General features: G+C 39.5%; 1 protein-coding gene across 2 annotated transcripts in view; it reads right to left on the reverse strand.

The window, feature by feature from the left end:
- Positions 1–282: 282 nt before the first annotated feature.
- NALCN (sodium leak channel, non-selective) overlaps positions 283–12,906 on the reverse strand; it is a 214,728-nt gene continuing 202,104 nt past the window's right edge. For both annotated transcript variants that reach the window (XM_041478293.1, XM_041478292.1), the window contains 10 exons: positions 12,513–12,581; positions 10,200–10,348; positions 9,422–9,515; positions 8,476–8,608; positions 7,968–8,083; positions 5,100–5,257; positions 4,300–4,450; positions 2,541–2,690; positions 1,762–1,879; positions 283–476 (listed from right to left, as the gene is read on the reverse strand). In XM_041478293.1, the coding sequence (XP_041334227.1) occupies positions 283–476; positions 1,762–1,879; positions 2,541–2,690; positions 4,300–4,450; positions 5,100–5,257; positions 7,968–8,083; positions 8,476–8,608; positions 9,422–9,515; positions 10,200–10,348; positions 12,513–12,581 (1,332 nt within the window). The remainder of the gene's footprint in view (positions 477–1,761; positions 1,880–2,540; positions 2,691–4,299; positions 4,451–5,099; positions 5,258–7,967; positions 8,084–8,475; positions 8,609–9,421; positions 9,516–10,199; positions 10,349–12,512; positions 12,582–12,906) is intronic.

A 12,906-nucleotide genomic window follows, 5' to 3' on the forward strand; every position in this document is an offset into this window, starting at 1 on the left:
TTTCACTATGATTTTACAGAACACATGACACCTTTCAATGCTCTGTCTGCTAAAGGCAATTTAGTCTTTCTGGCTTTGTTAGTACTGCTATAGTATACAAGTTTCTTAGAGTACAGTTAGTACCTAGAGAAGTCAATTCTAACACAGAAGTGTGGGCTACACTTCATATGGCAGGAGGATAAGCGTAAGAGAAAATTTATGACATTGATTTTAAAGAAATCATACATCACAGCCTCTTTAATTCTAAACATAGAAAATTAGATTGTGGTATGACTTAAATTCTCAGATATCAAGAAGGTCCTCTCCACTCTCATCACTCTCCACAGTTAATTGTCTTGTCCACCATTTCTTGACTTCTGATCCACAGGAAGCAGCATCTGACATGGGATTCATTTTGCATGCAACAGATTTCATGGTTGAACGTCCACCAAAACGGAGGTTGACTGAAGACACTGAATGGCTTATTGGTTTGGGGGCTAGGAAATCAAACAGAAAGTTCAGAAAGTTCTGTATTAGAGTAGTTCTGCTTCTTGAACATTTTTGCTTAGAATTCAGGTATGGAGAACTAGCTAGACTAGGGCACCTTTAAACTGATTTAGTTCAGAAAGGGTAGGGCTTTGTTCTAATTTGTTTGTTTGTTTTCCTAGCTCCAGATGTTCACACTGCTCCCACTAATCTGCTGGCAGAGCAGTTTAACTGAGCAGCGCCTCATTTCCTTCTGCTGGGATAACTGATGCAAAAGATCTCTTCTTATCCAGCTAATTGCAACCTAAATGATTTAGGCAGTACTTACATGAGCTAACCTGCTGGCAAAACAGTGACAGCAGTAAATGTGAGGAAGGGGGGTGGGGGTGGGGAGGTGCTTTTAGGATTGGCAGCTACATCTAGAAAGTGATACTTTACAATGGCCTAGGGGTTGAAACAGGTACAAGTTGCTGGTATGGCACTAAAACACATGTCACAGTATATATGCCCCACAACTGATTCTTAATTATGTTATTCATGATCTTAAATACCTGTCTCTGCTGTACTAGAGGCAGACTACTTATAATATAGCTGTATTGTGCATGGCAATTACCCTCTTTTTTAGGATCATCCACTGAGGAATGTTCAAAACTGACACAGACAAGATCAGTGCTAAGAAAGGAAACCCTGGGCTATTCATTCTTTTTCAAGATTTCTCACTTGAAAAACCTGTGCAGCCGACTACAAGAGTATGAGTCCTTAGCATGCTTCTTCTCACTCTTTCTCTCTTTTCCAACAAAATGTTGATCTTTGCTGCTCAGTGATATTTAAATGGAAATCATGGATTGAAAGCTTTCTATTAAACTATCCTGTTTCTTGGACAAATACATTGGCAACAAAAATAGGGTCAATGGTAGTCAACAGAACAGCATTGCTGTTCCTCCTGCTTCCACTTAGACATGATTAGGGTCTCAACAGTGGCAGCCTTTGAGGGTAGCACTCTGATTCAGAATAGAACTGACTGATGGAAATCAGTCCTGAGCAACTGTATGAAAAAGTAAAAAATTTAACCACTTGCACAGGGCAATGCTTGAGCCCATCTTCCAAACTTTCCGAATTGTGAAGAAAGGAAGAAACTGCTTTATTCCAACAGGCATGAGGACAGGAAAGCCCTCATGTGGGTGCAAGCAGCAGCCAGGAGGGAGAATGGTGAATCATGAAGCCTTTCTTGGCCTTGTCATTACACAACAGCAATTTTGCATGTGGGGACTTTACTGATAAACCTTTTTTACTTACCTGATGGCAAGCGCCATTGTCCAAATTTCCGCTGAGGTTTCCCAGCATCTCCAGTGTCTTGTCTATAGCCACCTCTGTCAGAAAGTGTTGGGCTAAGGAGCTGCTGCTGGCTACTTGTCTGAACAAAGAAAAAGGAATCTCATCATAGCTCCGCTGGGTAACCCTAGGAAGGGATACCTTTCTATTCTGTTTCAGGCTTTATCAATGAATACCAACAAAACATATTGCCATTGGTTAGGGCAGCATGCTTTCTGCTCTTTAATACCCCAGAAAACTACCACTAACAGACAAAAGCAAAAAGGTCATGTGGACTCTCAATGCCATTCATCCTATTGAAGGATATGGACTTATTCTCAGCCTACTACAACCATTGTGGAAAGCAGTCCTTATGTTGTACCTTCTATACTTCCTATCCTGTTCAGAGGTCCCAGCATGCCCAGTTCTCCCTCTCAGTGCAAACACTACTTCAGAATGCCTGAACTGGAAAGCTTCACTTCCCCAAGCCTGCACACAGCTCATGCAAGAGCTGAAAGCTGGGGCTGACAGAATCGTACTGCTGAGTTTTCTCCTTTATGGTGATACCAAGATGGTCAAATATGTTGGGGAATTTCTGCCTTAGAGCATCTTGCCTTTGCATCTGATGGCAAAGACTGAAGCAAAAGAAGGTATTAGTTTTTAATTTTTTTTCAGTTAAAGTGATGTTTAAAAAAGAACAAATAAAAAACATGGAAGTTGTCAGAATTTGTTATAAGTAGCTGATAGTTTTCTGGATAACATACCTCTGGCTGAGCACTGTTATCTTGATTAAGAGCATTCATATCTTCACTGGGCTGTGTTGTCTCAATGCTGGGAGGATTCAGAAATCGGCTCAGCTCCTGCTGTTGGCTCTCTCGTAGGCTATGGATAATGCTGCACGACTGCTGCTGTTTCTATCAAGATACAGCATGTGATTAAAAAAATGTTCTCATTGCTCTGTCACACCAACGTGTTTGATTTTTTTAAAAAAGTATTCCAAGTATTTAACTGAACAGTGAGCACCAGCTGTGGATTCCAGGTGGATCAATAAAGATCCATGTATTAGAAGCTGCTATTTAAATAAAGTGAATTCTAGCACATTTCTAACCTTTAGGGAATAGAGGATGAAATTTATGAACTACATTATGTGGAAGGCACATTGTTCAATCATTGGTTTAAACCTAGTGTTTAAACACATACAAAGTTTTGATTTTATCATTTAAAAGTTCTGGCAAAGAAAAAGAAACCAGGAAATTGATAGAGATTCATAGGGAATTACATGAATGCAATGAAAAAATTCTGATTTCTTTCATGGACTTTGGAGCAGGCTGTCAATAAAACTGAATAAAATAGTAGTGAAAACCTTGGGACTAAATATAGATTTACAGTACAAATAGAAAAACAAACCTACTACCATGATGATTTTACAATCTAATTTTCTTTTAAATTAAAATAAACAGCACTTAGGAAGGGTTTCACTTTCCTGGGTAGTTTTCATATGATCCCACTAAGGAGACTTAGAGAATAACAAGAGAATTTAAAAATATATCTTAACTTCCATAATTACATTCAGTTTATAAAAGGTTCATAGAATGTGAAATGATCTGAACCATATTATTAGAGTGAAATGAATAGCATATTTACTTTAACATAGTGTAGTTCAATATCATAATGAAATGAACAACAGAGTTGAACAAACCCAGAACTGAGAGCTGAGATTAAATTTACTGCCATTATTATCACAGAGATGAAATCAAAATGAAACTGTGTATCATTCAACACTGATGTTTCAGCTGGAATGTACATCATATTCAAAATATTCAGCTAAGTATTTGTATAAATTTACGAACAGAAGACAGACGACATGATGACAGATCACTATGGAAAATCTCCTATCACAAGAAGTAATTTTTTACAAAAACAAAAAATATATGTGTCAAAAACCTGGAGTCAGACTCATAGTAACTGAAAAACCAGTCATCAATGCAATCAGGTTGTGACTTGGTCCATACACCTCCTTTCCATGTAGACACTGCTCATTTGCACACACAGTAACTGTAATGGCTCACTCAAACAATTTATCGTAGTACAGGCTCCATCTGGAGAGTCATCTACAGGTTTCTCATCTGCCAGCAGAGGCAAGGAAATTATACAATTACATTATGTGATGAAGGATTAGGCCTATGAAATTCCATCTAATTAAATTCTTTTTTAAATTCCTTTAACTTTAGTCTCTTTATATGCACTTTCCTGTTGCATCGAAAAGACAGATAAAGTTTGGGCAGGAAGACAGTTTTGGCTTTCAAAAGATGCTTCTTTTTGTAGCAGTGTAGAGGTGTAACAAACAGCTCTATTTTTGCAGAGCTGTAACAAACTTTTTTTTTGCTCAGTTATCAACTGCTACATACTCCAGATAAGTATTATCATGACTCCAAAGTAAATGAAGCATAGGGACACAGATTGCAGCATTGTTGAGCAGTTCAATTTATGCAAACATTTAGATACTGCTTTAGCTTGACTTACTGCTCTGATTCGTTTTAAGCACTTTTTCAGCCACATTCGTATGGTCTGCTTGGCCACCTCCTCTTCTATGGTATATTCCAGTTGCTCCCTGGCAAGCAGCTCTTCCAGTTGAAGACTTTTTCTGATATCAACAGACCTATATGAAAGCATGCTGGAAGAAATACAATTTATGTATTTTAAAATTCTGGTGTCTGCATTGTTTAGAGAATCAAAGCTCATACTTAAGACCTTAGTGTGAAAATACATAATTCAGGTGTGCAAAGTAAATTCACATTTGAAGGTAAAAAAAAATTGCTGAGATGATTCTAGAAGAGACTTACTGAGCTCAAAACAAAGACCTTATCACCTACATCCACCTATCCAGTACAGGTGAACTGCTGAACTGTAAGCAATTAGAGCATTTGTGGTGGTTTGGGTTTTTTTTCCTCCCCTAAGTGTTTATGCTTGGATAATGTTCCCATTTCTATTTTATTTCTATCAGACTCACTGTCACATTGCTACACATTTCATGAAGGCATTAATTGGGATACAAAAGGAACATGTGACTGTAGTTTGTGACAGCCTCCTGCAATGATAATGTTAAAATTACTTAGAGCTGTTTCCCTAGGACCTGTGCTTGCCATCACTAATATTTTTGTAGGAAAAAGAGGGAAATCTAATTTTTGTAAAACACTTAAAATTGCAGTGCCTCTGTGGCTATGAGTCTTGCCTTCTCCCAAGCCTAATGGCTACCTGATAGCCTGGAAAGAAACACAGGCTGTTATATCTGTTCTAAAAATGTGGAGAAAATCTCGGTGTACCTGAGCACGTCATGAAAAGTGACATCGCCACCATTGTGGAGCCGCTCCATTTCATAGCACATGTGCTTGAACAGCAGCTTGTCCTTGTCGAGATCCACCTCCAGCCTGCCTCGCAGAAGCCTCAGCAGGAATTTCACTCGGAAGGTAGGGATTACACCCTGTGTCAAATTACATAATTGATGGTAAATTATTACTCTGATCTAACAACCAACTCAGACATCCAACTTGATCACTGAGAGAAAAACTATTTCTCCTGGTGTTGTGGTGCACCAGTTTAGTTGTTCTCTTGCACTGGGTGATTAGGAATTTGCACAGAATAGTTTTATATTGCACTGTATAGCTTGTTATATCATGTGGTTTGTTACCCCTTTTCCCCCATCACATGGTCTTTCCCTCACCTATGCCGGTACTACCTGGTGGTCTTTCCCCTGGGTTACCCCTCCCCTTGCCACTCCTCACTGGTGTCCCATTGACTGTGGACCTCTCCCTCTGTCCCCATCCCGGGGGGTATAAAAGCTCCCTGCTGCCAAGGAATGTTCTCTTTTTCCTCCCATGGGTTTGTCCCCCCTGATGTGTGTCTTGGAATAAAGGACAACATTTCCCACGTGGAGCAGAGCGCTTCTCAATCTTTTACCTTCATCTATGAAGTATCGTGTGGGCAAGGGTCTATAGCTAGCCAGAGTGGACCCCGACAGCCCAGGCATCCTAGAATATTTAAGTCACTGTGAACACATTGCTGAAGAATGTGCACAATCAGCCAGTTCTTCAGAAAATTCACAGAAGTCTTTGTGGTTATTTGACTCATATACAATGAGAATCCATGCTGTTAATTTTGCCAGAATTTTTCAAAATTGCTTGGGGATTTAGTTTCCCCATTTGCACTCATCTGTAATTAGAATCATATTCCCAAAGAGCTGCCTTTGTAAAATGGAAATGAAACTATAGTTTAAATACTCATAGCCATGTCTATAATTTGTTGTAAACCTGTGCCCTTCTCTGTGCATCTCTCAATGAGCAGGAGAATGTTGAGAGTTTACTGGCTTTTTAAAGGTTATCTGCTCTAAGAGGCAGCACATCCAGCACTTTTGGTGACGACAATTTCTATCTGTTGTTACAAAATTAAGACTGAGTGTACTTCTCTCTGAAACTGTGGTATTCACAATCTTCAAATATCTTTTGTTCTGTTAAACGAGCCTCATCAGAACTATTTTTGCTGTAAGGTGTTCCACATCAGAGAGATTCTGTCATTGCTGGGCACCATGGATTCAGAACTCTCTGCCCTCATGAGTACAGACTGCAGCTTCCCTCTCCAGCACAGCCATGAGCCAAGTACAGTCAACCAACTACTTTCACCATAATGTTGATTGCATTCAAGTGTCAGTGATGTAATGAATCATTCAGATGATGATTTAATTTGTGTGGGCATCTGAGCAGCTCAGTCTCCCAGATGTTGTTCTCATTTCAGAATCACAGAATGGTTGAAGTTGGAAGGAAACTCTGGAGCTCACCTTGTCTCACCCCTCTGCTTAATCAGGGTCTCCTAAAGCCAGGATCAGGTCCAGATGGCTTTTGAATATTTCCAAGGATGGAGACTCCACAAATTTCCTGGGAAAACCTGTGCCAGTGCTCAGTCATCATCACAGTGACAAACAGTTCCCTGATGTTCAGAGGTAACTCTTGCGTTTCAGGTTGTGCCCGTTGCCTCCAGCCCTGTCACTGGGCAGCACTGAGCAGAGCCTGGCTCTGTCCTCTTTGCACCCTCCCTGCAGGTGTCTATACACATTGATGGGATCCCCCTGAGCCTTCTCCAGGCTGAACAGTGCCAATTTTCTCAGCTTTTCCTCTCAGGATACTTGCTCCAGTCTCTTCATCATCTTTGTGTCACTTTGCTGGACTCTGTCCAGCATGTCTGTGTACAGAGGAACCCAGAACCAAACCAGGATTCCAGCTGTGGCCTCACCAGTGCTGAGCAGAGCTGAAGAACCCTCTCTGCCTCGGCCTGCTGGCAGTATTTTGTCTAATACCACCCAGGACACCAGTGGCTGTCTTTTCTACAAGGTCAATGGTGGCTCATGTCCAGCTTGGTGTCCACTGGGGCCCCAGGTTTTTACTGCCAAGCTGCTTTCCAGCTGGGTGTCCTCAGCACATACTGTGCCTTGGTTTATTCTTCAGGTGCAAGACTTTGCAGTTTTCCTTGCTGAACTTCATGAGGCTTCTGAGGCCTGTGAGGGTCCCTCTGGATGGCAGCCTGTCTCTGTGGCATATCAGCCACTCTGCCCAGCTTGGCATCACCAGCAAATGTGCTGGGGGTGCCCTCTGCCACTCTGTCCGTGTCATTAATGAGGATATTGAACAGGACTGGAGCCAGTATTGACCCCTGGGGCACACAACGAGTTCCTGGCCTCCAACTGGAACCTGTCCTGCTGACCCTCACCCTCTGGGCCTGCCTATGCAGACAGTTTTCACTTCATTGTCTTCTCACCCAGCCCATACTTGATTAGCCTCCCCATTAGAATTGTGCAGTGCTGAAATCTCAGCAAAGATCTTCTAAAGATCAGACACAAAAAATGGATACGAATCTGTAGACTTCCAAGGGAAAAACTCTCAGGGAGCTGGGAGGAAAGATGCTCTTATATTGATCCTATAAATAGGTATGTTTGTTTGTAAAACTGCTATTAAAAGCACTTCACAAAATACAGGTTAATACCTGAAGGGCCATGAACAACATTAGACCACAGTCACATCTCAAATTTGAACAGTAACTGCTCAGAGAATTCTGTCACACTTTCCCCCCCTCATATTCCTTTTCAAGAAAAACTGGAAATTTACTGTATCTCTTCTTATTATCAAGAAATTATTATTTCTTACCTCTCTTTTGTCATCAACCATGTTCCATATAATTTGAAAATGCCTTAGGTCATTATAACTTAAAAGCTGATCTTCTTCAGTTGAGTAAAATAATGAGAAATTCTCCACAATGATAGCTGAAAACCACAAGAAGAAAATACACCCTAAAGAAAGCCTGCAGTTACATTGTAACATTAATTCTGTTGTGCAAACTCCATATTACAAATGCCTTTATGCTAAGACAAGGAGTTTCAATGCATAATATACTGTCTTGCCACACCAATATTCACCATGCTTTTTAAAAGCTGTATCTTAAACGCTGGAATATTTCTTTGTTCCAAAAGCTTTCCTTCCCAAACTTCCTGAGATTTAGCATTCCCGTGCCAAAGAAGTATCAAAATCATTATATGCACGCAAGGTAACACTGAAGGTACAAAGTAGCCTCATACTGAACAGCACAACAGACTCACATCTAGCATATTACATGCCAAGATGTACCTTGTTGTTATTAATGTCTATTTTCACTTACCAACAAGCAAATTTAGCATGATGTATGCAATGATGACATAGAAAGAACAGAAATACATAAGAGCACCAGCATAATTTCCACAGTCTGTTTTCCAGTAGGTGCTGTTATCTGGTGTACAAAATGGAGGCTGAACCTTCAAAACAAAAGAAAACAAAGTAAAATAGTAGTAGTAATAATAATAGTAATAATAATAATAATAATATAATATTTAGGACTATTATTTCTTTAAGGCTTCCCAATTAGGGAATAATACTGTAGGCAATATTGTGAGCAGGTTGTTTTTCTTCCATTAGTAGACAGAAATCAGGAAAGAGAGAGAGGTATGACAAAAAAGGCTGAGGCACAGATCTTACTACCATACAGAGGGCACATTGTGCATTATGCCACTGTACAGGAACGAGCTGTTGCTTTGAAGCACAGTGATTTTCAAAATGTTTCTTCCCTGTTCATTAATTTTAAAAAGGAGAGGCATGTGGTCTTCCTTGCAATGGAAAGCACAGACAAACATTTACTTGGGCAAAATATAATGATTCAAGGAGGAATTTTGAGGTCATCAAGACTATCATTCACATGGAATAAGCCAAAGTGCAGGAATCAAAGACAAGGTAAATCTGAAAAGACACCTTGCCCCAGTCAAAGCAGAGATAATAGTGAAAAAGTGAGTTACTGCATTTCTGATTTTCAAACTACCATCTATTTTTTGGTTTTAAATCATCTAATGGCTTAGCTCTACGAAATACTATACTGTGAGTATGAGACTGGAACTGCAATTTGTGCATCATGTTCTGAGGTTTAGTGAACATTATTTTCTTGAAGAGATAAAGGCAAGCCCAACATTCCTTGTACAGAGTTAAGATACTGAAAACAGTTTGAGATGGAAGGGTATCTCTCATTTCCTGAAGTATTTCTTGTCTCATTTCTTTATCTCTGGTAGTATTGTAATTACCATGCAGTCATGCATAATTTTGTTCCAGTCTTCTCCAGTAACTATTCTGAAGAGTACAGTAATAGCCTTGCCAGCTGATGAAAAATTTGCATGTCTGTTTTAAAGAAAGAGAGAAAGATTGAGAGTGAGAGATCATTTCACTTCCCACAATTAAAACATTGCCAAGAAAAAAATATTTCCATTTTCTACTGTTCTTCTATTTTAAACTAAAAATAATTACGGTATTATTTGAATGATCCCATTGAATTATTTATTTAATGATTTAAGATACAACAACTGAACTCTAGCTCAGACAGAGGTTTGAGTATTTTAGCTCATTTGATCAGAGAACTAAAGAAAACTCAAGGCCAGATCGCATTCCCTGTCTCCATTTTCTTTTGTAAGCTTGATGATGACTGGGAAATCTCCAGCTAACAGCCTGTTCTAAGAACTGCCTCCAGGAACTGGATCCTCTTCCTGGGTGATGCCAGTAAGATGCAGTAGGTACAGTGTGTTTCAGCATCTTGTGGGCTAGCACAGTACTGCCTGGATCATATTACAGCTGGCATAACGAGGAACAGCTCTCAGTCTGCTCTGGGTTGGATCAGGTGTCATTTAGTCCAATGCACAAGGACTGGAAAGATGGCTCAGTGCCTCCTATCAGAAATTATGTTTAGAGCTCTTCAGCCAGAGCTGCAGATCTGTCTGTTTTTTACCACAGATAAACTTCTCTAGCAGAATGTGATTTTTTCAGGCTGTTTAAAGAACATCCCTGTGAGGGGGGAACTCCATACTGTACCTGTTAATGTTCTCTCCATATTTCACTGTACCAAATAACACCACTCCAGCAAAAGCATAACAAAGAAGCAGTAAGAACATGCCCACTATGATGAAGAAACTCTTGTACATGCTGACAACCACAGTCAGGAGAAGCATTTTCAGTGTAACCTGGAAAGACAGAGAAAAAGCAATCCATGACAGTACTCAGGAAAGCAAAGATAAAACATAAATGTGAGTTCTTGCACTTGCCATTTGGACAACAAATCCTTTAGACACATTAATTTTAACGGATGAGCTCAGTAAAATGGTACATTATGAATGTGATTTGATCTGTATGTGCTTTTTTACTTGTTACAGACATCAGCATATCTTCCTCATTTACAAGGTCAAGATGTTGCTCCTCAAAAAGTAATATAGGACAATACAGTGTAGGATATTACAGTGATGGCACAGCATAAGCTTAACTATAATATCCTAGGATCAGTACTCTCCTGAAGTATCAGCATTGGCATTGCATGAACAGTGCTGCAGTAAACTACTCTGGGCTTACCTGAAAGTGATCCTAACTGCTAGACAGAAACCACAGATACTGCTGCCTACCTAAAGGAATACTTTCACATATAGAGAAGGAGATTTCCTTAAGATCAGTACAGCTTTTTAAGTCAGTAGTTTCTCATGGGAGTTTGTGAAAGACCAGGGACATCTTCCAGAAGCCTTCCAGTACCTAAGTGGGGGTGACAAGAGAGCTGGAGAGGGACTTTTTAAAAGATCGTGTAGTGACAGAACAAGAGTAAGTGGCTTTAAGCTGAAAGAGGTGAGGTTTAGATTTGGTATTGGGAAGAAATTAATTGTGAGGGTGGTAAGGCACTGGAACATGTTGCCCAAACAAGCTGTGGATGCTCCATTCCTGGAAATGTTCAAGGACAGGTTGAATGGGGTTTTGAGTAACTTGGTCTGGTAGCAGGTGTCTCTGCCCATGGCAGGGGGATTGGAATGAGATGATCTTTTCGGTCCCTTCCAACCCAAACCACTCTGTGAGTCTGTGATTCTGTGAAGTTGGCCAAAGAACACAAAATGAGAGCATAATTTTGAAAACTTCATAGGCTGTGTGCCTTGATAATAGATATTACTTTTCCATGCACTTATATTTTACATTTTACTCTTGATAAATTTATTGCCCTAGATTGTCCTAACACTTTTAAATACTTTGGATATGACAAAAAATTCCCTTTAATGGGACTGAGTGTGTTATTTTTCTTTATAATCATGCCAAATTCCTGCTGCCCTTTAGTCATCGCATTGCATCGGGATGGGTAAATTAGTGAAACTGAAACAGCTGGTAACATGAAAGTACAAATGACTAGGTTAAAACCTTGAAGAAAACTTTAGAATCAATCAGAAAGCTTTGAAGGCAATCACTTGGTCTGGCTGCATAGGAGAAGCAAGGATTTTTCATTTGACTTCCAAAGCTCAAGAGGCTCTGTGTAGTCTGATTTAAAGAAAACTTTTTATCTTTACTGAACAAACCCTTTGACTTACTGTTCTTAACCCTGGCAACCTAGTACAGCAGTTTTTTCATCACATTTACTTTAATATGTCAGACTTCATAGAAAATATTTGGATAGTCTAAGAAGTTCTACAGCAAGGGAATGCAGTGTCACCTCTTGTTAAATAAATGTGTTTGTTCTCTGCTTATGCTTTTTCTGCCAGTCTATTCTCAATTACACCAGAGAAATCCAAACACAAAAGAAATGTAAACTTGAGAAGGGACTTGCTTTGTCACCATCCCAGTGTTTCCAGAAGAACATCTTGGCCCAAAATTGTTTTTAAATGGAATATAAATCCTTTATTGTGACAAGATACATTGTAGAAAAAAAGACACAGACCTGCACTCTGGAAAAATAAACTTTTTAAAGAGAGCACTATCATAATAAGATGATGCATTCAACCACCACTACATTAGTCTAACAGTAAAAATAAAAAAAAAAGCATGCCCATCACACGTCACTGAAATGGAAAGGGCTGAAAGAAGCACAGTGTATGTTCAGAGTCCTATAGAGCATTTTTAAAAGCTGTGGTATTGCAGCTGCACTTTGTTTTCTGAAAAAATTCAGCTTTTCCAGTAATCATAGCACTATTATACAATCTACTTAAAATCCTTACATTTTAAATACAGCATGTAAAGTTAAAGGCTACTGTTTGACTGTTTGATTTTTTTTTTTTTTGCCTAGAAAACAGAGCCTTACAGAATTTGCCTGAGAGATGCACAGCATCTACTCCTTTAATCTATACATGAGCAGAGCAGTAATCATAGTTTCTAATTTATACTTACATGCTTCCCACAAATGGAGAAAAACCTGAAGACAATTACACATGCCCCCATCATGTATGTGTATGCATTCTGGAACACAAACACAAAAGACTTAAAACATGGTCCCCCAGGAATCTCTTGAACAGATCATGATAACTGATTTTTTAGTAATGTAGGGCAGTCCCCATATGAAATAAGAGAAATCATAAATGATTAGCAACAATATAAAGAACACAAACCCAACCTCCCCACACATCAAGCCAAAAACCCTTCAGTCCTCTATTAATTATGTCCATCAGGCCCAGTGCACTTGTCTAGGAAGCTGCTGGATTACAGAAACTCCCCAGGCCTTCCAAGCTACTTAGTAGCAGGGAGAAACTGTGACTATCAGGGCAAAATGACTAGTCACATGAAA

Source organism: Pyrgilauda ruficollis, unplaced genomic scaffold (assembly GCF_017590135.1).
Source record: "Pyrgilauda ruficollis isolate IOZ18807 unplaced genomic scaffold, ASM1759013v1 scaffold44, whole genome shotgun sequence".
Lineage (NCBI taxonomy): Eukaryota > Metazoa > Chordata > Aves > Passeriformes > Passeridae > Pyrgilauda > Pyrgilauda ruficollis.